At 39.8% G+C, this 25,256-nt stretch overlaps 1 protein-coding gene across 6 annotated transcripts in view; it reads left to right on the top strand.

Moving 5' to 3' along the window:
• The window catches only part of LOC126418931 (calcium uptake protein 1 homolog, mitochondrial), a 538,349-nt gene extending 513,607 nt beyond the window's left edge, over positions 1-24,742 (top strand). For all 6 annotated transcript variants that reach the window (XM_050085962.1, XM_050085964.1, XM_050085960.1 and 3 more), the window contains 6 exons: positions 5,440-5,600; positions 7,304-7,420; positions 12,919-13,043; positions 13,159-13,286; positions 13,622-13,711; positions 23,718-24,742. In XM_050085962.1, coding sequence (XP_049941919.1) covers positions 5,440-5,600; positions 7,304-7,420; positions 12,919-13,043; positions 13,159-13,286; positions 13,622-13,711; positions 23,718-23,872 — 776 coding nt within the window. In that variant the 3' untranslated portion in view covers positions 23,873-24,742. The remainder of the gene's footprint in view (positions 1-5,439; positions 5,601-7,303; positions 7,421-12,918; positions 13,044-13,158; positions 13,287-13,621; positions 13,712-23,717) is intronic.
• Positions 24,743-25,256: the final 514 nt, after the last annotated feature.

The raw sequence follows: 25,256 nt of genomic DNA, 5'->3' as shown, positions 1-25,256 counted from the left end.
CATTATTTTATTATACTATAAGCATAACTTAATCATAGCTAACACTTGGTTCAAGAATCATGAAAGAAGGTTGTATACCTGGAAGAATCCTGGAGATACTAAAAGGTATCAGATAGATTACATAATGGTAAGACAGAGATTTAGGAACCAGGTTTTAAATTGTAAGACATTTCCAGGGGCAGATGTGGATTCTGACCACAATCTATTGGTTATGAACTGCAGATTGAAACTGAAGAAACTGCAAAAAGGTGGAAATTTAAGGAGATGGGACCTGGATAAACTGAAAGAACCAGAGGTTGTAGAGAGTTTCAGGGAGAGCATAAGGGAACAATTGACAGGAATGGGGGAAAGAAATACAGTAGAAGAAGAATGGGTAGCTCTGAGGGATGAAGTAGTGAAGGCAGCAGAGGATCAAGTAGGTAAAAAGACGAGGGCTAATAGAAATCCTTGGGTAACAGAAGAAATATTGAATTTAATTGATGAAAGGAGAAAATATAAAAATGCAGTAAATGAAGCAGGCAAAAAGGAATACAAACGTCTCAAAAATGAGATCGACAGGAAGTGCAAAATGGCTAACCAGGGATGGCTAGAGGACAAATGTAAGGATGTAGAGGCTTGTCTCACTAGGGGTAAGATAGATACTGCCTACAGGAAAATTAAAGAGACCTTTGGAGAGAAGAGAACAACTTGTATGAATATCAAGAGCTCAGATGGCAACCCAGTTCTAAGCAAAGAAGGGAAGGCAGAAAGGTGGAAGGAGTATATAGAGGGTTTATACAAGGGCGATGTACTTGAGGACAATATTATGGAAATGGAAGAGGATGTAGATGAAGATGAAATGGGAGATAAGATACTGCGTGAAGAGTTTGACAGAGCACTGAAAGAACTGAGTCGAAACAAGGCCCCGGGAGTAGACAACATTCCATTAGAACTACTGATGGCCTTGGGAGAGCCAGTCATGACAAAACTCTACCATCTGGTGAGCAAGATGTATGAAACAGGCGAAATACCCACAGACTTCAAGAAGAATATAATAATTCCAATCCCAAAGAAAGCAGGTGTTGACAGATGTGAAAATTACCGAACTATCAGTTTAATAAATCACAGCTGCAAAATACTAACTCGAATTCTTTACAGACGAATGGAAAAACTGGTAGAAGCGGACCTCGGGGAAGATCAGTTTGGATTCCGTAGAAATGTTGGAACACGTGAGGCAATACTAACCTTACGACTTATCTTAGAAGAAAGATTAAGAAAAGGCAAACCTACGTTTCTAGCATTTGTAGACTTAGAGAAAGCTTTTGACAACATTAACTGGAATACTCTCTTTCAAATTCTGAAGGTGGCAGGGGTAAAATACAGGGAGCGAAAGGCTATTTACAATTTGTACAGAAACCAGATGGCAGTTATAAGAGTCGAGGGGCATGAAAGAGAAGCAGTGGTTGGGAAAGGAGTGAGACAGGGTTGTAGCCTCTCCCCGATGTTATTCAATCTGTATATTGAGCAAGCGGTAAAGGAAACAAAAGAAAAATTCGGAGTAGGTGTTAAAATTCATGGAGAAGAAGTAAAAACTTTGAGGTTCGCCGATGACATTGTAATTCTGTCAGTGACAGCAAAGGACTTGGAAGAGCAGTTGAACGGAATGGACAGTGTCTTGAAAGGAGGATATAAGATGAACATCAACAAAAGCAAAACGAGGATAATGGAATGTAGTCAAATTAAATCGGGTGATGCTGAGGGGATTAGATTAGGAAATGAGACACTTAAAGTAGTAAAGGAGTTTTGCTATTTAGGGAGTAAAATAACAGATGATGGTCGAAGTAGAGAGGATGTAAAATGTAGACTGGCAATGGCAAGGAAATCGTTTCTGAAGAAGAGAAATTTGTTAACATCGAGTATAGATTTAAGTGTCAGGAAGTCGTTTCTGAAAGTATTTGTATGGAGTGTAGCCATGTATGGAAGTGAAACATGGACAATAACCAGTTTGGACAAGAAGAGAATAGAAGCTTTCGAAATGTGGTGCTACAGAAGAATGCTGAAGATAAGGTGGGTAGATCACGTAACTAATGAGGAGGTATTGAATAGGATTGGGGATAAGAGAAGTTTGTGGCACAAATTGACTAGAAGAAGGGATCGGTTGGTAGGACATGTTTTGAGGCATCAAGGGATCACAAATTTAGCATTGGAGGGCAGCGTGGAGGGTAAAAATCTTAGAGGGAGACCAAGAGATCAATACACTAAGCAGATTCAGAAGGATGTAGGTTGCAGTAGGTACTGGGAGATGAAGAAGCTTGCACAGGATAGAGTAGCATGGAGAGCTGCATCAAACCAGTCTCAGGACTGAAGACCACAACAACAACTTTGTAGGAAGAGTATAAATATTCGACCTCGAGTATTGTTGGGGCAGATGAGTGTAGGACCCACTAGAGGACAGATCTGTGCATACAGTTCAGATACGTTCTTTGTGCATGATTCGAATTTGGATTTACAATAGAGCAACTCGTGTGTTGGACATTGTTTAAAACAGCATATTAGAACAGTGCAGTGACAGATTATTTCAGAGTGTTAAACAGTTTGACTTAATATCGCAAAAGGCAGAATGATATGTGACTTTATATTCATACTGTGTTGAGTATTAGTGTTGAACAATGCAGTGGACCTCACACATGTATTTCTATCAAATTACTGCGACTAGACTATTTAATATCGCCAGTGTAGTATGTGCTACCATCGGTAAGCTCTAGTAGTAACAAGAAGACTTATTACATCGAAGATTGATCATGAGCTCATAAGATACAGGTTTTGAAGTGAATAAATCTATGTACTTACTTTACTTCAGTTGAGCACTACATCATTGTAGTGAAATCCATTATGGTATCCTGTAATTATTGAACAAGCATATTTTAGCTCATGTACGCAGTCGTGGAGGGACACCGAAGGCAAGATATTCTCAGGTATTTAAACCATTTTTAACTTCTCACTAGCTGGTGGGATGTTACACAGTCAGGATAGCCTCCTACCAGGCTAGTCTACTTCTCAAGAATAATCATGGGCAGAAGGTCCTCTACTCTTGTTTAGTAATTTACAACTTTGCATACAGTCTTTATTCAGCAGGTCAAACTGAATGAAGAGGTGCAGCACTTAAGACACTGGGCTCCCATTTGGGATGACTAGGGCTCAAACTCTCTCCTCCTCCTTATACATTTATGTTTTCTGTGGTTTCCGCAAATCAGTGAAGGCAAATACTGGGGAGATTCATTTGACAAACACACAGCCAATTTTCTTCCCCATCCTTGTGAATTTAGAGCTGATATTTGCTCTATTGTAGTCTCATCACCAATGGAGCATTAATCCTTGATCTTTCTTATTTTTCAGTGCAAATGCCACATTCATTGATTCTTAAATACATAAACAAATGAGATACTTCTATCTACCATTTGCCAAGAGATTAAATCTGCAGAATATTAATAAACTGTGTAAAATCTCAAGAGTGTGATTAGGATTCAAAAAATACGTTGCTGTCCTGTGCAAATTTTCATACAGAACGAAGTGATTTAGTTAGTTAATCAAGTAGATAGTTGTTTATTCCTCCACAGATCATTTACAAAATTATTATATACATTCATCTTGCAAAAATAAAAATACTTGTAACACTATTCATTTTATTACCTCACACAACTGTCCGTGACACACACACACACAAACTTTGTCAGCTGGCATCAGGACGCTGATGATACTTCTGCCACTCTACTGAATTCTTCATGTTGTCCCTTTCACCCATCTGAAAAAGCTGAGTCAGTACGTCACCTATCTCACCACAGTGACTTAAATTTTGAGCTCCAGAAAATGGAAAAGGTTTAGAACAGTCCATCACAGACGCTAAGCATATGATTTTACAGTAAGAATCATTAAACTATGACAGTTTACTATAAAATGACAGTTGTTCATTAGTAAATAGTGTTAATTTTTATCGTTTTCTGTTCTGTATTATCTAAATAATCCTTGATTTTTTTTTAGTAGGGATTATTTAAGAGGTAAGCTTTTACTGATTTTCAAGTAATTAAATTTTATTTCTCTCTTTAAACTCCTTGGACAGTTTATTGTACAATTTTAGTCTGGCTCTTGTTCATGAATGCTGCTCTTTGTGAGATAATTATGGATGTTCTTCTTGATGTACATAACGAATTCGTAGATATACTCACATGGTGCAGGGAGAACTGCAGCTGTTAGAACATATCTTTAGAGTGAGTTCAGTTACTAATTTTAGTTATTATTCTAATGGCCGTTTACTGTCGTTTTGAAGACACTCTGCATGTTTTGTGTATGGGACTCCAAAAAATGATTCCATAGCTAAACGTGGAGTGTGGTTAGGAATAGTATGTAACTATAAAGTGTTGTCTGTTACACAGTGATCACAAAAATATAAGAGGATAGCATACTGCTGACATCTTCTTTGCTCATGTACTTGTGTGTTCATTCCATTTCAGGTGACAGTGAGTGTTAATTCCTAAAACTTTTGTTATGTAGTGTATGAAATTTTCATCTACATTTCATTTTACAGAATTATTTTCCACATATAAGCAGAAATTCACCCTGTCTGATTTTTATATTCAGTGTAACTTTATTGCATGATGGTGACTAATTATAAACAACCTGTAGGGTTTTATTGTCTTTCTCTATTAAGACTTCTGGAGTGTTGTAATCAGCAAAAACAATTTTCTCCCATGTCTCACTTTTTGTGGAAAGTCATTGATGGTATCAAAAATAATTATGTCAGTTAATGGGGCTTTTTAACTGCTTATACATTCTTTAAGTGTGCAGACTAGCACTTCATCTACATATTTATTAATGTTTGTGTCCTGTTTTCCTGATATTTATACTATGTGATGGGTACCACCACCATTGTACGTGCCATATAATTTTTTTGCCAGAACACCGTAACATTTGATCTAGTGAATTTTTTTTTGTTCTTTTTCTTTTATTTGCTATACCTGAAAAATATTCATTCAGATTTTTCCCCTTCTTCATCTCCTTCTTCTTCTTCTTCTTCTTCTTCTTCTTCTTCTCTTCAGATATTAGGTGAAATTGCCCCCCCCCCCCCTTTTTTTATTCTTTTTTCAGCAACAATCAAGTTGCCTCGCAGTGACATATATTAAATCCTGACATATCCAATGAATTGGGAAGAATATCTACTAATCATTATATTCATCATGTTTGTTGCTAGTTTGCTATAAAAAAATAAAAGAATATTATGTACTGAGAATGTCATAGTATGTGTGTGTGTGTTGTGAGCAGGGTTTAAGTCTAAGCATCTGTGGGTATCCTTACAGTACAGTACAATTGTCAACACAGTCTCTCACTATGACTGGGTTGCATAGTGATTGGTTACTTGTTACATGCTTTATTCTATGCTTACACTATAATTTTCTTATCGTGCAGCATCACGGCGACATTTTGAGATTGCCTTCCGTATGTTCGATCTGAATGGTGATGGGGATGTTGATTCAGAAGAATTTGAAAAGGTGGCTACACTCATTCGACAGCAGACGAGCATTGGCAGCCGACATAGGGATCATGCCAACACTGGAAACACTTTCAAGGTTATATGATTATACGTTTGTACTTTTCATGATATGTTAAGCATTAAGTAAATTGTATTTGTTTCTTCCCAGTAGAAAATATTGTCACCCTCTGTTTATACATATTAGACTAGAAACAAACTGCACTGAGATAAATAATGCATGTTGGTTCCTAATTGGTAAATTGTTTTATTTATGTGTGTATGACAACAGTAATAAACTAATATTCTTACCTTTAATGGTACATGATTGTAGTTTCTTCTTAGTAGTGCAGATAGAAACAACAGTATTATGAAAAGGCCAGATTTGTGCTCACTGTAAAGATTACACATTGAGTTGCAGACAGGCATAATGAAAAGACTTATATGTGAGCTGGAGCAGTGGGAGATAGTGCTCATGTGTCCATGAGATGTGCTTCCTTGTGTGTGTGTGTGTGTGTGTTGCGACTCAGCATGTCATCTTTATGGTGAGTAACAGTCTATCCTTTTCATAATATTTTTGATATTCCGACATGGACTTTCCATTGTTCAAACAGAAATAACTTGGATCAGATCATACGAGCTGTGCCCTGTTCATCATATTTATTTTCATGCTTAGTCACGGTGAACTTTTCTTTCATGAAACAGTGATTTTGCAGACCCCCCCCCCCTCTCTCTCTCTCTCTCTCTCTCTCTCTCTCTCTCTCTCTCTCACTCTCTCCCCCCCCCCTTCTCTCCCTCCCTCTCTTTCTCTCCCTCCCCCCCCTCTCTCCCCCCCCCCTCTCTCTCTCATGCATATACGTACATATGTGTGCACACATATACAATTGACCTATGCTATCTCCTGCTAGCCTCTGTTAAGAAATGAGTCACTTAACTCACCTTGCTGCCTGCATACAGCTCTCAGATTTCAGCATAAATTTCCAAGACTTTTTTTATTAGTTATTTTAAACATTTGATCAGTCATTTAAGTCATAAAGTCATGGATGCACTCAACATCATTTCTTCAGCATCATGGCACTTTCATGCTATGTTTACACCTGGCCTGTACAGATACCTGGTATGAACTGTGATGGCTAATCTGTAGAAGGAATATACAGCTTGACCAGATGTTTTCAAATTGTGTAATCTGATACTACTATATCATTATGTTGTTATTGTTTGTATTATTTGAAAGCAGCTTAGCTAATTTAAAGTACTCAAATGCACATGCATAATGCTTGTTGTACGTAGCCTGAAGATAAGCCGAGTTGTTAATACCAGATGTCAATTTCATATTGGTCTCATACAGTGGTCTCTCATTTCATAGGAAGGTAGTTCAAATTGTCATCTGGCCCTCCAGGTTTGGTTTTCCTTGATTTACCTAAGCCTGTTAACACAAATGTCAGGATATACTGATATCCTTCATCGTCCCTAATCTAGGTGTGCTCTCTGTCTCTAGCAATCTTGTCATTGACAGGACATTATAAACTCTATACCTCCTTCCTTCTTATTGTTGCCTTTGCTGTAGAAGGCATGATATGGATTTGTAATTCGGAAATCAAACCTCTAATTGTTTTAATAACTAATGCAGAGTGCATCAAATAAACCATCAACAACACAGTCATGTTTGTTTGGTAATGTTAATTTGAATTTTTATAAGTTTAAAATTTAATAAAAAGTTAAGCCAGTCATAATTTCCTATTCATTTTCACAAAATAAAATTTTTTGATCCATTTTACTTATGGTCATGAAATTCATTTGTAGGGTGTGAATTCTGCACTGACAACATATTTCTTTGGACCAAACCATGACCAGAAATTGACTATTGAGAAATTTCTCGAGTTCCAACAACAATTACAGAGAGAGATACTGAGTCTTGAGGTAAGTACCTAATCATCACAGTGGCTCCTTAAGTTTAGTGCTATTAGTAAAAGAAAGTGGAAGTATCAGTTTTCAAATTGCTGCTCTCTTTAATAGATGAAAGAACATGTTCATTATTTATGACATTCTATGCCTCTTTCAATTTACTCAAACTGTACCACAACACTTTGGTAGGTGAACAATTCTGCTCCTTATAGAAGAGGAGGAGGAAAAAGAAGAAGATAGTATGAAGCCAAAGTTGATCATTTTCACCTACCTCTCTCTGCTGCCTTGGCTCCCCTCCCCGTCCTATATGTTGTTTGGTCCTACTGACTGCTGTTTATGTGTAATGAAAATCAAGCTAAAGGCCGGCCGGTGTGGCCGAGCGGTTCTAGGTGCTTCAGTTTGGAACCATGCGACCGCTACAGTCGCAGGTTCGAATCCTGCCATGGGCATGGATGTGTGTGATGCCTTTAGGTTAGTTAGGTTTGTTAGGTTTTAGTAATTCTAGGGGACTGATGACCTCAGATGTTAAGTCCCATAGTGCTCAGAGCCATTTGGCACTCAGGCTAAAGTTGTGTCCTACCTTCCAGCTAATTTAATATAATGTTAGTTATCATGTATTACATATGGAAGTTGATCACCAGTCAAAGATAAATGGTAATTGTCACACAGTTGGTGACATCATTAGCAACAGTCAAGATAACAATTTAAAGAAGGTTAAGAAATGGTAAAGATTATAGTAATTTTTTTTTCAACTGAGGCACTGATAAGAATGAATAGCCTTAAGATTCTATATTTCATTGTCATCCTGATTATCATTAAGCATGTGGAAATACACTGCCAAAAGTAACTTTTTAAAGGGGTATAACTGTAAAGTGTGAAAGAGCTAGCAGAATCATAAACTATTTTTTGCAAATTGTATGAGGCTGTTGAAAGGATTAACATTTCCTCTGTCTGTAATTATTGGTTGTATATCCAGTGAACATCACAAGGAAGGTGCACTGATAATTTGTAAGCTCATTTATGGATGTGAAGAGTCCATTTGGACACTAGTATTGTCGCTTGCATCATTTGTGTATTTCGGATTTTACTTCAAATTTATTTTTGTCATTAGTTTCTCAGTACCAAGGACAGTGTAGTTTAATGATGATCTCTGGTGAAAAAGATGGGTTTGCAGTGTCACATTTGAGTTGCTGTCTGTGCTTGGTACGTTATCACCATGTTAGACCTGTCAATTACCTGTTATATATCTTACAGATGAACAGTTGTCCTTAGAAATTGTTCTGGTGGTCCAGCTACTCCATCCCACCACATTTTGTAAACTTCCTTTTCTTCTAGACTTCGATCCTCACTCGGTGATGTTGAAATATTAGATCATGAAAACTACTTCAAGCTACTACACTCCTGGAAATTGAAATAAGAAAGCCGTGAATTCATTGTCCCAGGAAGGGGAAACTTTATTGACACATTCCTGGGGTCAGATACATCACATGATCACACTGACAGAACCACAGGCACATAGACACAGGCAACAGAGCATGCACAATGTCGGCACTAGTACAGTGTATATCCACCTTTCGCAGCAATGCAGGCTGCTATTCTCCCATGGAGACGATCGTAGAGATGCTGGATGTAGTCCTGTGGAACGGCTTGCCATGCCATTTCCACCTGGCGCCTCAGTTGGACCAGCGTTCGTGCTGGACGTGCAGACCGCGTGAGACGACGCTTCATCCAGTCCCAAACATGTTCAATGGGGGACAGATCCGGAGATCTTGCTGGCCAGGGTAGTTGACCTACACTTTCTAGAGCACGTTGGGTGGCACGGGATACATGCGGACGTGCGTTGTCCTGTTGGAACAGCAAGTTCCCTTGCCGGTCTAGGAATGGTAGAACGATGGGTTCGATGACGGTTTGGATGTACCGTGCACTATTCAGTGTCCCCTCGACGATCACCAGTGTTGTACGGCCAGTGTAGGAGATCGCTCCCCACACCATGATGCCGGGTGTTGGCCCTGTGCGCCTCGGCCGTATGCAGTCCTGATTGTGGCGCTCACCTGCACGGCGCCAAACACGCATACGACCATCATTGGCACCAAGGCAGAAGCGACTCTCATCGCTGAAGACGACACGTCTCCATTCGTCCCTCCATTCACGCCTGTCGCGACACCACTGGAGGCGGGCTGCACGATGTTGGGGCGTGAGCGGAAGACGGCCTAACAGTGTGCGGGACCGTAGCCCAGCTTCATGGAGACGGTTGCGAATGGTCCTCGTCGATACCCCAGGAGCAACAGTGTCCCTAATTTGCTGGGAAGTGGCGGTGCGGTCCCCTACGGCACTGCGTAGGATCCTACGGTCTTGGCGTGCATCCGTGCGTCGCTGCGGTCCGGTCCCAGGTCAACGGGCACATGCACCTCCCGCCGACCACTGGCGACAACATCGATGTACTGTGGAGACCTCACGCCCCACGTGTTGAGCAATTCGGCGGTACGTCCACCCGGCCTCCCACATGCCCACTATACGCCCTCGCTCAAAGTCCGTCAACTGCACATACGGTTCACGTCCACGCTGTCGCGGCATGCTACCAGTGTTAAAGACTGCGATGGAGCTCCGTATGCCACGGCAAACTGGCTGACACTGATGGTGGCGTTGCACAAATGCTGCGCAGCTAGCGCCATTCGACGGCCAACACCGCGGTTCCTGGTGTGTCCGCTGTGCCGTGCGTGTGATCATTGCTTGTACAGCCCTCTTGCAGTGTCCGGAGCAAGTATGGTGGGTCTGACACACCGGTGTCAATGTGTTCTTTTTTCCATTTCCAGGAGTGTAAATAAACTCCCAATTCTAATTTGCACTCGTCTGTATTTAAAGTCTTTGAGTCTAACAATGACAGATCCCAACGATGGTTACTCAAAATAATTTAACCAAACATTAACAAAGGCCGTTCATCAAAGTTATTTTTTAATAGAAAGGTGATTCATTTGTTTTTATTGGACAGGCTAGTGCACTATGAAAATTAAAACATGTAATGTGTAACCCAGCTGATACTAAATAATCTGGATATTCACAAATGTTGACATTGTCGACAGCCCTCTTACTCGGAGCCATCCATAACACCACCTAAGTGCCAAAGCATACATGTAGCATTGTACAGCAAGTGAACACCGTGCATTGTGTGACTGCTCACCACTGCCCTCATTGTTCCACTGCATGCACCCTGTGTACTAACACAGACCGGAGTGCACAGTATCTGCTCCTGTTTTATACATTACATAACAAATGCCCACTATCACAGTCATCTTTAGCTGATACAAATACCCATAGTTGACCAGAATATTTGATAAAATGCCCTGTTACACTACAGATCAGAATGTGAAAAGGCAGAAAAAGGAGACATAAATTCCATTTAAAGAAGTAGCTTGAGTGAAAATTGCGAAGTTCCTCTTAAAAATGTAACTATTATATTCTATTACCAACTTTATTTTATGTTATTTATTTCTTCTGAACAAAGCAGTGCAGTGCTTATGTTCTGCCTCTAAAGACCTTTTCGTAGATGGAGTGGGTTTACCATTCTTTGCCTCTTTCTATAGAATGAGTGCTTGATCATCCTGAGCTGCTGCTTTGCATCAGGTTATTGTTCCATAATGGGAGAAAGTGCAGAAGTATGTTGTTATGTGCACAGTATGTTCAGTGTGTTATGCATGTAGGGATATATGTATTATCAATTTTAGTTTGATGAATTGATTCAAATATGCGATAAGAGTTCATAAAGCATTATGAAAAGTATTTCATATTATATTGAGCAAATAGTTGCACCTGCCTGGTTTTCTGTTCTTGTTTTTCTTCTCATGCTTCTGTGAATTTTCAGGTGCCTGTGTGATTTTAGTTGCAGTTGTTTCGATGAAGTCAGTTCAGTATTATACAAATTACAATTATTGCTCTGGAGCCAAACGTTTGCAAATATTCAGACAATTTTATATCAGTTGGGTTACACATTACATGTTTTTTATATATAAAAACAAAGATGAGGTGACTTACCGAACGAAAGCGCTGGCAGGTCGATAGACACACAAACAAACACAAACATACACACAAAATTCAAGCTTTCGCAACAAACTGTTGCCTCATCAGGAAAGAGGGAAGGAGAGGGGAAGACGAAAGGAAGTGGGTTTTAAGGGAGAGGGTAAGGAGTCATTCCAATCCCGGGAGCGGAAAGACTTACCTTAGGGGGAAAAAAGGACAGGTATACACTCGCACACACGCAGATATCCATCCACACATACAGACTGTATGTGTGGATGGATTTGTGCATGTGTGCGAGTGTATACCTGTCCTTTTTTCCTCCTAAGGTAAGTCTTTCTGCTCCCGGGATTGGAATGACTCCTTACCCTCTCCCTTAAAACCCACTTCCTTTCGTCTTCCCCTCTCCTTCCCTCTTTCCTGATGAGGCAACAGTTTGTTGCGAAAGCTTGAATTTTGTGTGTATGTTTGTGTTTGTTTGTGTGTCTATCGACCTGCCAGCGCTTTCGTTCGGTAAGTCACCTCATCTTTGTTTTTATATATAATTTTTCCCACGTGGAATGTTTCCCTCTATTATATTGATAACATTACATGTTTTATTATTCATAGTGTACTGGCCTGTCCAATGGAAACTGATATATTACACTTAAACTTGCACAGTGATTTTTGCCCAACACTTATGTGACAGCTCAGACAAGAGATATTTAGTCACTCTACATTAATTTGAAGATGAAATTAAGATCTTAAAAAGTAGCAAAAATGTAATACTTCATATTAATATGCCTCTTCTGCTAATAAAATGAAATACATTGCTATCAGCAGCTGATACAGGTGCTCAGTTTTATAGCTTATCATTAAAATGTTTCTTTAAAGATAACTGTAGGCATAGTGTTTTATTCATCAAAAGATTCATTTTAAAGGAAAAGATAAATGTAGTGTGCCTCGTTATTCAGAAATATTTTACCCACTGTCAGAAGCAGGACATCATAAATAAGATTTACAGTACTCTATTTTCAATTAAATAGTTGCTGCTCTCTCTCAGCTGTGGGTTTACCTTTATTTTGTACATGTATAATACTCATAAATTTTGGAAACAAACCTCAAATCCTAACAAGCCAGTACCTGCTTTTAGAAATAATACAAGCCATGCATTTTTTGTGTCGTGAAGCACGTTTTTCATATTCCACCTGCAGTGTTTGTGAATATCAAAAGGCATCTCAGAACAGAAAGATACATGTTGATCTTACACTATCTCATAAAAATTCTAATTAATTCTAGTGCTTCAACCTTCTGTTGTATTGTTATGCATTTACCTGGGTTCTTTTTACATAGTAATGTAGACAGTTTTATCATAATCGGTGATTTGGACCTCAGCTTATTTCCTTTTGGTTTGGTGTTAAGTTTAAAATCTTCAGTGGAGAGTGCAGCAATATTTAAATATGCAGTGAAAGTTCCATCTATCTACCAGCATGAAGTACTCATTAGTTTATGTTCGCTTTCAGTTTCTAAGGAAAGGTCCTGATGAAAACGGCAACATATCTGAGGCTGATTTCACTGAATTACTTTTGGCGTATGCTGGTTATCCCCAAAAAAAGAAAACAAGAATGCTGAAAAGGGTTAAAAAAGCGTAAGAACACACTTGTTAACTTCATTCCAAATATTTGATGTTTTCAATCATGAATTATGTAATGATAAAAATCATTGTTTATACTGATGTTTCATAGTACTGTTGTTCATTACAGGTTCAAAGAAAATGCAAAAGGCATAAGCAAAGATGATTATCTCAAGTTTTTCCATTTCTTGAATAATATAAATGATGTGGACACTGCACTAACTTTCTATCACATTGCTGGTGCCTCAATTGACCAAGGTAACTGACAGAGATTTGTATCTTAACATGCAAGTGTAGCAAAAATGCTAATAGTGTTTGGTATAGAGAGCTACAATCTTATTCTATCTTGAGATTGAACATTCGTTTCCGTTAAGATCTTCAAAATATGTAACTTTAACTTTTCATTAATGAATTATTGATTAAAACCAAACAGCATCAATGTTGTTAGAGGAGAGATACTATTATACTTTTCACAGTTTATAAACATTTCTAATATAAGCTCCTTAGAACCTTAATTCAAGTGTCTAACTTTACCAGTTATAAAGTATAGAACTCTAAAATCAAATGCTAATGAATGTCTTTCCATTTCACAGCAACTCTAAAACATGTGGCCAAAACTGTTGCACATGTTGACCTGTCTGACCATGTTATAGATGTGGTATTTACTATTTTTGATGAAAACTGTAAGTATCAACTATTTTAAAATATGAGTTAAGAAGATAAGAGTCTCTTCTTGTTACCTATGATGGGTGTTTGCTGCATAAGTATTGAATTTTCCCTATGACTTAAATACATTGATACCAGTTATTTTTTATTGATTTGGTTCTTTTCAGTAATGACACTTGATCACAGAAAATTATAACATACACAGAATTTACAAAAAGGAAAAGAAATCTGAATGTCAAACTGTTAACCTTTGTTATCACTATAGATGGGGCTTTCTACAGTTTATCGTACTTTGCTCCACAGGGAAGGAATTATTAGTTTTGAAAACTGGGATAAAGTGTGTACTTTTATGTGTGTCTATCAGCATTTTGACACTTGTCCGGAAGGTAGTGCTGGCCAGTTATTCTGTTTTATAATTTTCTAGTTTACTTGAAAGAATTTTCGTTTTGATGCTACTACTACTACTACTACTACTACTAGTGAACCTGGCAAAGTTTTGCAATTGCTTAATGTGTATGGGAATTGGATATACATCTTACTCTCCATCTCCCCCCTTACTTTGTCCATTTTCTCTTTCCCCTCTCTCTTTGTCCATCACCCACTCTCCCCTCTCTCTGTTCACATCCTCCTACCCGCTGTCTTATCTCCACCACCTCCTTCCTGTATCCAAGAAATAACAGCCGCAGCCTCACAACCCACACAGTGGGTGACATTGAAACTCAGGTTTCATAGTTGCAGTGATTAATTGAAATTAATCATGACAGTGAAGTTGAAGTTGGTAGCTGGAATGTAATAACTTCTCATTTCCATATTTAACAAGTGTGCTAAGAAACTGCTCACATAAAAAAATGACAATATGGTTCATTTGCTGGCTTCAAAATTTTTGTCTAGCTTTATCTTAGTTCATTAAGTCAACTGTGAGCTCACAGATGTGATACGTCTGCAAACAGTAGTGTTTCTTAGACTATGCCAAGAGCATATGAGGGTATGCTGAAAAGTTTCAGTGAGGAACTAATATGAAATGACTGGGTGCCATAGACATCTGAAGAAAGAATTCAGCATTTGCTATTTGAACAATTAAATACAAAAAATTTGTGAAATATGGCTTCAGAATTTGTTAAATGTGAACAGCTATCAAATTTAAAAACTTCATTATTTGACAATGTATGAACCATTTTAAAAAGAAGTCAGCTGATTGCCTTGCAATTTGCTATTGTGTATCAGTAGTGGGGTCCACCCCTTCCCACGAAGAATGAAGTAGCAATGAAACCAATCATTGAAACTGGGTGAGGTGGCATAGTGTTAGAGCCATAAGACTTAGATTGTCAAGGAACTGGGCTCAAATCTTTGTATACCATACAGATTTAAGTTTCTTACAGTTTCCACCAAGAAAAGGAGGAAACTGATTTCCTCCCCTGTCCTCAACCCAGCCAGGCTTGGCCTCAGTTTCTAATTACCTTTTTGTCAATCAGACATTAAATCATAATTGCCCTTTGAAAGCATGGAGTACCTGAAGAGCTCGTTGGGTGGGTCAGACTACTCTACCAGAACCCGAGGAGCCGGATACAGTCAGCTGCCAGACTATCTGATGACTTCCCTATTTCCAAGGGAGTTCATCAGGAATCTACTCTCTCCCTGCTACTCTTTAAAACTGTCATAGATACCATCACAAAAAATCTGCGGGAAACCTCACCCTGGATGTTACTGTATGCTGATGATGTGCTACTGGCCAGTGAAGATAAGAATGATTTACAACTTCAAGTTCAAGCCCGGAATGACCACCTTCCAGATGTAGGACCACAGCTCAATGTGTTGAAAACATATTACCTTTTCACATATTTAAATGATTCTATAACCATCAGAATCAATGGTATTGACCTCCCAACAGCAAAGACTTTTAAGTACCTGGGCTCGACAATTGCTGCCGATGGAAATCTCACTGCAGAAATCTCTAACTGCCTTGGCTGCGCGTGGCTCAAATGGTTTTCTGTTACTGCAGTACTATGCAACACGAAACAGGCTCAAATCAAAAGTACATCGATCGGTAATCCATCCAGTTGCACTGTATGAGGCTGAATGCTGGCCTTCAACAAAGGAATTAGAGCAAAGACTTGATGTGATGGAGATGAAAATGCTTAGGTGGACATCGGGATTAACATTGCATGACCACGTCACAAATAATGAAGTTCGCAAGCTGTACAGTGGTGCACCAATAGTAGACAAAATGAAAGAAAGCCACCTACATTGGTACAGGCTTGTCCTTAGAGCAGACGAGAAAACAGTGACAAAGACTAGTTTCAACCTAAATGTAAATGGGAAATGGCCAGCAGGATGACCAAGGCAGTGATAGCTTGACAACCTGCATGAAGACCTCAAGGTCTCAGGCCTTCACCCTGATCAGGCACAAGATCGCAAGAAGTGGCGACAACGAGCCAATACAGTGGACCCCACGAGCATGCAGGACAAATGCCAAGGAAGAAGAAGAAGAAATTAAATCATAATCGGCTAAAACATGATGAGCCTACTCCGAAACATATGAGGTTGATTTTATTGGAAAGGTTATGGACACAATTTTCCAGAATATGAAAGGGATTCTACTTATTTATTACTTTGTAAAGGTTGAAAAATAACTGCCAAATAATGCAAGTATCCTGTACCAATTAGATGATAAAAATAAAAGTATGAATTTTTAGAACATGTACACTATTTGCCAGATTGACACCTCACTAACTTCCACATTCATACGTGTCATGGAGAACAAATACAACTTTTGGGATTCTCTGCTAAACTGTTACACTTTGTGGCACAAAATTACTTCCACCAGCGTAAACTGCTCAAGCAAGAAAGTCTGATGCAGGAAACAGAAATTATGGAAGGGTTGAGAGACATGATCATCATCAATCATCATTGTACCAAAATCTTGCAACTGGAGTGAGATTGTTTGGTTATTTGAACAGGTTGTGGTTTGATTAATTTCAGGTGTTTTGGATATTAAGAAGTACGAAATGTTACTGCTTTTATTCTGAATGGCATGAAAAAAAACAGAAACCAGGGAAATGTACAAAATTTTCCTTATTAAACGTTTCCAGAAAAGTGAATTGCTCATGGATGACCAATGACATTTTTTATGGGTTTGCATCTAGAATCGTTGCTCAGAATTGCAATTGGGGTACCAATTTTTTTTCTTTCTTTTTTTGTTTAAACTTATCCTTTGTTAACTGGGTTCAGCGCCTTCTAGTAACAGGATAAAAACAAGTTTCAGTTGAAAGTTTGTAAGGTTGTAGTTGTTGTAAGACTGGTACCAAGTGGACATGTGAAGCATCGCTGATCGATGTTGCGACTGTGATGGGTGTATGTGCCAGTCAGTGGTATGCAATCAGCGCAGTAAGATGGGTCGACAATGTGGCAGAGTGGCAGAAAGGAGCACTTCTGTTTGGATGTGCCCATGACCACACTGTGAATTAAGTTGCCTGATTTATTGATGTATCAATGTGGACTGTCCAGCATGTCTACAAGTAGTAGTGTACCACTCACAACCATGAAACCCTGTCCTAACTGATAGGGCTGCAGATGAGTGTCACACATTACCAGTCACAGTATTTCAAAACCAACAGGAATTACTGCCATCAGTTCCTGGAACATTTAAAAGGGAACTGTGTGACTGGACATTTGGAGTCAAGTACCTCTAAAAACATATTGCTCACAGTGGCACATAACCCTCCACACCCTAAATGGCCCACACTGGACAGTAACAGACTGGAGGCATACTGTGTTTTCTGATAAGTAGTAGTTTATTTTCAAATGGTACAAGGCATCAAGTTCACCAAAGACCCAAAGGGCTGTTGAATTAGAATTTTGTTAAGGCCATAGTTGAGGGAGGAGGTGGTTCTGTGATGGTTAGGGGCTGTTTCTTGTACCATGATTTGTTCCTATTCATTCAGGCTTGTGTCAACATAAATCAGGATATTTATTTAAGCATTCTCAGTGACCAAATGTTGCCCTTTGTTCTAAATCTTCATGAGGAGTATGCTGTAGACACTCTTCTTCCATGATGACAGCATCCGTCTTCACAGGGCTGCATCATATATGCACTTGATGAACACAAAGGTACTCTATGGCACATCAGTGAATGGCTGTAGCCAGTTATATGACCCTGAAAAACCTTATAGACTCTCTTCCTTGCCAAGTTGAGGCTAATATCAATGTTAAAATTAGTGTTACGTGGTATTAGCATGATGTCTCTCAGGCAGACTAATTTTTTGTGCAGTGTGCTTTGCTTCAGGATGAGACACAGTATAATGACTGTATTAATTTTTAATTGATCTTCCATAATGTTTTAAATATTTCCATCAAATACAATAATATAGCTATGTGCATTAAAATGGAAACAGTTGTTTTTGTAATTCACACACACACACACACACACACACACACACACACACACACACACACACACACACACGACTGCAGTCCCAGGTAACTGAAGCCACACTGTGAGCAGCAGCAACAGTGCATCATGGTAGTGGCAACTTGGTGGGGGTAAGGAGGAGGCTGGGGTGTGGAGGGGGAGGGATAGTAGGGTAGGGATGGCTGACAGTGAAGTTCTCCTGAGGAGTGTGCAGGGACGAGGTGGAGAAGGAGGGTAGCTTGTGCAATCAGGAGGTTAGATGGAGGACAGGAGACAGGTATGGAAGAGGGAGGAGGGGGCTGAGGCGAAATGGAAAGGGAGATAAGTAAAAAGACTGGGTATGATGGTGGAATGAGGGCTGTGTAGTGCTGGAATGGGAACAGGGGAGGAGCTGGATGGGTGAGGACAATGACTAATGAAGGTTGAGACCAGGAGGTTTACGGGAATGTAGGATATATTGCTGGGAAAGTTGCCATCTGCACAATTCAGAAAAGCTGGTGTTGGTGGGAAGGATCCATATGGCACAGGCTGTGAAGCAGTCATTGAAATGAAGAACATCATAATTGGCAGCATTCCCAGCAACAAGGTGGTCCACTTGTTTCTTGGCCACAGTTAGTTGGTGGGCATTCATGCGGACAGACAGCTTGTTGGTTGCCATGCCCACATACAGTGCAGCACAGTGGTTACAGCTTAGCTTGTCGATCACATGACTTGTTTCACAGGTAGTCCTGCCTTTGATGGGATAGGTGATGTTTGTGACTGGACTGGAGTAGGTGGGGGTGGGAGGGTGTATGGGACAGGTCTTGCACCTAGATCTATTACAGGGGTATGAGCCATGAGGTAAAGTGTTGGGAGCAGGGGTTGTGTAGGGATGGACAAGTATGTTGTGTAGGTTTAGTGGATGGTGCAATACCACTGTGGGAGGGGTGTGAAGGATAGTGGGCAGGACATTTCTTATTTCAAGGCACGACAAGAGGTAGTCAAAACAGTGGCGCAGAATGTGTTTCAGTTGCTCCAGTCCTGGGTGGTACTGAATTATGAGGAATGCTCCCTTGTAGCCAGACGGTGGGACTTTGGGAGATAATGGGAGACTGGAAAGATAAGGCACGGGACATTTGTTTTGTGCAAGGTTGGGAGGATAATTACAGTTTGTGAAAGCTTCAATGAGCCAGTGAGGCCCTTGGTATATTTCGAGAGGGACCACTCATCACTGCAGATGTGATACCATGAGTGGCTACACTGTGTGGAAGCGACTTCTTGGTATGGAAGCTGGCAGCTGTCGAAGTGGAGGTATTGCTGGTGGTTAGTAGGTTTGATATGGGCGGAGGTACTGATGTAGCCATCTTTGAGGTGGAGGGCAACATCTAGGAGGCTGGCTTGTTGGGTTGAGTAGGACCAGTTGAAGCAAATGAGGGAGAAGTTGTTGAGGTTATGGAGGAATGTGGATAGGATGTCCTCTACCTCGATCCAGATCGCAAAGATGTTGTCAGTGAATCAAAACCAGGTGAGGGGTTTAGGATACTGGTTGTTTAGGAAGGATTCCTCCAGATGGCCCATGAATAGGTTGACATAGGATGGTGCCATGTGGGTGCCCATTGCGGTACCCCAGATTTGTTTGTAGGTAATGCCTTCAAAGGAAAAGTAATTATGGTTGAGGATATAGTTGGTCAAGGTGACTAGGAAGGAGGTTGTTGTTTTGGAATCCTTTGGGCATTGGGAAAGGTAGTGTTCAATTGTGGTAAGGCCGTGGGCATTAGGGATGTTAGTGTAAAGGGAGGTGGCATCAATACTGATGAACATGTGGTAACGGGACAGGAAATTTGGAGAGTCGGTGGAGAAAATGGTTGGTACCTTGTATAGAGGAGGGTAGGTTTTGGTTAACAGGTTGAAAGATGTTGGTCTATGAGAGCAGAGATTCTCTCAGTGGGGGCACAGTAACCAGCCACAATAGGGCATCCTGGTTGGTTGGGTTTATGGGGGTTGGGTTGTTTTCGGAAGGAGACCAGACAGCGAGGTCATCGGTCTCATCGGATTAGGGAAGGATGGGGAAGGAAGTTGGCCGTGCCCTTTCAAAGGAACCATCCCGGCATTTGCCTGGAGCGATTTAGGGAAATCACGGAAAACCTAAATCAGGATGGCCGGACACGGGATTGAACCATCGTCCTCCCGAATGCGAGTCCAGTGTCTAACCACTGCGCCACCTCGCTCGGTGGGTTTATGGACTTACAGAAGCTTGTAGGAGGTAGCATTGCAGGGAGTGGTAGGGGTGAGCTGAGAGATGGACTCCATGGAGGGGTTCTGGGATGGACCTTAGGATTTGAAGAGTGACTGGAGATCCTGCTGGATTTGTGGAATAGTGTCACTGTGGCAAGATTTGTAGGTGGACATATCTGACAGCTGGCAGAGTCCTTCTGCCATGTAATCCCACCAGGTAATCCTTGCAGTTCAAAACAACAGTGGTGGAGAGTTGGTCCACAGGTAGGATTATAATGTCGGGATCAGGTTTGAAATGGTGGACTGCGGTTCTTTCTGCAGATGTAAGGTTTGTCTGCATGTTGAGGGTTTTCCAGAATGATGGTGAGGCAAGGCTCAAGATTAAGAAATCCTGGAAAGTTAACAGGGGTGATTTGGGGGCAGTGGGGGTGGATCATGGTTGGATGGAGGAGTGAACTGAGTTAGGCAGGGTTCAACCATGGTCTTTGTTTCCATTGTAGGGACCAGGAGAAGGAAAGGAGGTCTTTAGCAGGTCCTGCATGATTGAATTTGGGAGTGGGGCAAAAGGTGAGTTCTATGGAAAGAACTGATATTTTTGTGGGGCTAAGACTTGTGGAGGAAAGGTTCACAACTGTATTGTGGCTGTGGTTAGGTTCTGATTCTGTGTGGTGGTGGGAGGGAGTTTTGGAGGTAAATGTAGTAGGTCTGCAAGACAAAGTTTGTCAGCTATGAGGGGACGTTGTGGAGGTTTAGAGGTTATTGTAGAGCTGGTGGACAATGGTACTCCAAGGCATGAGGAAGTGAGCAGGGTGGAGAGCTTTTTAAGGTAGTGGTGTGTATGTTGCTCTAGTTCCTGTGGGGCAAGAGCTTCAATGTGTGTTATGGATTCAAGGAATTTGGGATGGCATAGCAGGATAATTTTACGGGTGGACAGAAGGTACTGCAATAAGGTTTAGGCTTGGTAGATATGGTTTTGTAGGCTTGGCAGATATGGTTTTGCAGGACTGTGTTGGTGAGGGCTAAGGATTGGCGGAAACTGGACAGATGCAGATCATTGTGGAAGGAGGTAGAGATGGGTAATTTGATCGTAAGGTCATTTGGGGGGATTCCACAAGCCAAGCAAAAGTGCAGGAACAGTATATGGGACTGGGTTCTGGCTAGGAATAAGGAAATTTTTCTGTATTGATGCAGATGGAAGGAGCAAGGATCCATGGTGGTGGAAAAAATGTGAAAAATTACGTAAATAACATAGAATTACGTCCAAAAAAAATTGCAAAAATACATCCACATGTGTGTGAAAAACCCAGGAAGTATAAAATGGATGCAAAAGGAGGAAACAAGATGAAATCTGAAGGAGTTGATGATAGCGAAAAACTTCTATGCTAACATAGACAATGGTTACAGCTGTATTCATGAGTGCCTTTAATAACTGGAATACATAAGTAATTTAGTGAGATGAAATAAATCGCACATCTGAATCTTGATGATTTTCAGAAATCATAGGACACTGAAGTTGTGTTGCCTATGCTTTATTAATAAATCATAATGAAATGAACAAAAAATAGACCTCTGTAGCATAGTTAGTAATTGGCTGACCATGAACTTTTCTGATATCCTGCTTGCTGCAAGATTCTGCATAATTCCACGTATGCATGAACAATTGTATCCTCACCCAAAAGCACTTTCCTGTGAAGGGCAGCACTGCAAATGTCAGCTCACATTATGACCCCTTGGAGGAGCCCTTTGTAGCCACCCAAATTCCTAAATCTCTCAGCTGTGTTCGATTCCTTGATGAGGTTTTAATGCTTTGACCTTAGAGTCAATATCCTCAGTCCACAACCATCTAAAATGTCAACACATCCTGTTCTGTCTGCTTCAACTCTCTCTCTCTCTCTCTCTCTCTCTCTCTCTCTCTCTCTCTCTCTCTCTCCCGCTTACTCTACACTACCATTTTCCATCTGCAGAGAGGGCTTGTGCAGTCGTAAGCAATTAGGCAATTCCTCTCCCAATAACCAATAAGATAATGAGACTGCCAAGGCTATCACAGATGGGTGCTACCTTGTAAATGCCTTCCATCAATCTCTTCCCCTTTCCTAGTGCCCTGCACTGTTCTTTTCCAGATTGCTTCCCCCTCAACCAGCAGCTTCATATTTCTCCCTGCTTTACAGTTACTATATGTAGACGATAAGCCGCCTCCTTACCATCTCCACAGTTCTCTCTCTTTGCGCCCCCTCCCCCCCCCCCCCCCCCCCAAAAAAAATCCCTAAACACACCCCTACTCTCTAACCGCGGACACAACTTGCAGCTACCTTGGGCTGCACATGGATGAACTCTGTCTGCCACAAAACTCCTTCTGTCTCTTCCCCTTCATTCCATTTTCCTCTTCATTCTGCTTTCTCCTACCTGCTTCAAGACAAGGAACTTTTATAGTAGAAGGAAATTGATAGTGAAAATAATAGGGAAGTAGGGTTATCTGGTCGTGTTAAAAAAGAGCCTTTCATAGTTTCATCATGTAATTGATGGTATTTTAATGTAAACTTCATAAAAGAAAAATTAGTACCTCGTGTGGTTGCATACAATCACATAAAACTTTCTGTGCCAATAAACTTTCAAATACTCCCACTGCTCATTGTCTGCCCTCACAATTAAACTATTTTATGGTAGCAAATGTTTTTCATTGAAAATAAAACTACTACCATCACTATAAAAAATTTTGATAGGCTGAAGATAGTGAAAGCAGTAGATGCAGATCATCTTTTATTTTCTTTGCACCTACAGTGTTGAAGGAAAACACATGCTTAAGGGTCTTCTGTAATTAATATACATAATTTCAAAATTTTGGGTTTTGGGTTGTCTAGCTTTGTTCAGTAACACAATTATGTATCACAGTCCTTGCTAGAATCAGTGACTTAATTTTTCAAGTGAACAGCTATGAAAATAAAATGATTCTAATTGGATAAATGAACTGTTCTTTATTATCAAAACACCATAGTAAAAAACTTGATATAAATGTGTGTTATTCATTGATATCGTGAGGTGTTAGGTATTATGCCAGATTTCACCATCATTCATGCACAGTATTTCGGCAGTGTGACTTATTACCTTCATCAGATGCTCATCGAGTGTTCGGGTCCAGTATTTTTACCTACAGCCTTCCCCTTCCATTTTAAATTGCTCTTTCATCATGAAGATCTCGAGTCACACATTGTGCTTGAATGACGCTGATATCCAGCAAGATACCCAACAACCCAGTATGTCACAGGATTGCTGGGAAAGCTTTTAAGAATTGTTTTGTTCATTGTTTATGATTTGAATACCTCTACTGTTATGTGATCGTTGTAATACAATATTACTTGTAAAAACAAAAAACTCTAAAAGTGATTTCACCTATTTTTTTACAGTGGATGGTCAACTGAGTAACCGTGAGTTTGTCTCTGTGATGAAGAACAGGCTTCTCAGAGGTCTTGAAAAACCAAAGGACACTGGATTTGTAAAACTCATACAGTCCGTGACAAAATGTGCTCGTGAAACAAAACCAACACTGCTCGACATCTAAGAAAATTCGCTTGGAATCTCTCCTGCTACCATCTGCAGAAAAATGATTGTTGTGTTTCTTGTACTTAATGTCTTCCTTCACTTAAAATATATTGCACATATGAGATGTGTGAGAGTGATGAATACAAATGATAGCAGGTGGGGAAAGTAGACCCCATAAAGACAACAATTTCATTAAATATTGCTACGTAGCAGTCATGGAAGGTACAGCATATGTGTAGGATTGTTCTTCATACCGTGCAGACTGTACCACTAGCATTCATTGTGATCTGCACTCCACGGCTGAAGTTGCTTCTGGTGTCACATGTGTACTTACTCTCACATTAGCAAGAGCAGCATGTATTTCATAGAAGTGGGAGATAAATTAAAGCTTGATTCAAGGAAACTTATGCATAACTGATGATAATTCATCTACTTCCTTTTGACATCTTCCTGTTTTGCTACCAAGAGCACAGTGTTGTGGTTCAGAATAGTTCACACCGAAGAGCTTTGCAACAGTGTTTGCTGTTAGAATATACCATATTGGTAACTGCACAAAACTCTAGAAAATAACAACTGAGTGTAAATAAAATCTTATGAATTTAATACATTTATAAATTATTTTCTTTTTCTGTATTTTCCTTGTTTTTAAGTAAACAGGTTGTTACTGTATACTGCTTAAAGTTGTGTTTCATTAAACTTTAACATTGTTAATGTACTTAAAATTTTATTTGAAAGTGTACAGTGCAGTTGATTTGTCGTCTTTGTCTCACTCTGTTATTTACTGGAAAGTTCACTGTTAGCTACTAACAATGTGAATAAATTTGTTATACTAAATATGCATTTCAGTAATATTTTCTGTGTGAAAACAAATAAAACAGCAACATTTTAATGTGGTCTTTCAGGTTCTCTACCATTTCAGATAAATCAAAATAAATTCACAATAAAGGTAAAGTAGCAACTATTAAAATACTAAGTGGATTGTTACAGATAATTACAATATTTTGGACATATGCTGGTTAGGAATGTCATTTTCTGTTTTAGAATAGCAACATTAGTAGATTTGTTTCTGCTTGAATAATGGTATAGAGTAGTGCTAGGAATTTCAAAATCATACTTATAAACCTAAAAACAAAATAAACAAATTGTAAACATAGATAAACCATGATGCAGAAACACAGGGAAATAAATTGTGTGTAGACTGAAAGCACTGATATTTAACCAATTATGCATAATACATAGCACAAAAACTTGTATTTAGTTTCTTGCTAGTGACACACTCCAGCTTCACTTGTGTAGCACAAATTATCTATGGCTGGATGACTTGTGTAGTGTAATTTTATTTCCAGGATGCTGCATGTTGGGAAGGTATACAAACAAATCCGTGGCACAGCCATGGGCACCAA

Source organism: Schistocerca serialis, chromosome 9 (assembly GCF_023864345.2).
Source record: "Schistocerca serialis cubense isolate TAMUIC-IGC-003099 chromosome 9, iqSchSeri2.2, whole genome shotgun sequence".
NCBI classification, from domain to species: Eukaryota; Metazoa; Arthropoda; class Insecta; order Orthoptera; family Acrididae; genus Schistocerca; species Schistocerca serialis.
This window is presented reverse-complemented; position numbering and strand designations above follow the sequence as displayed.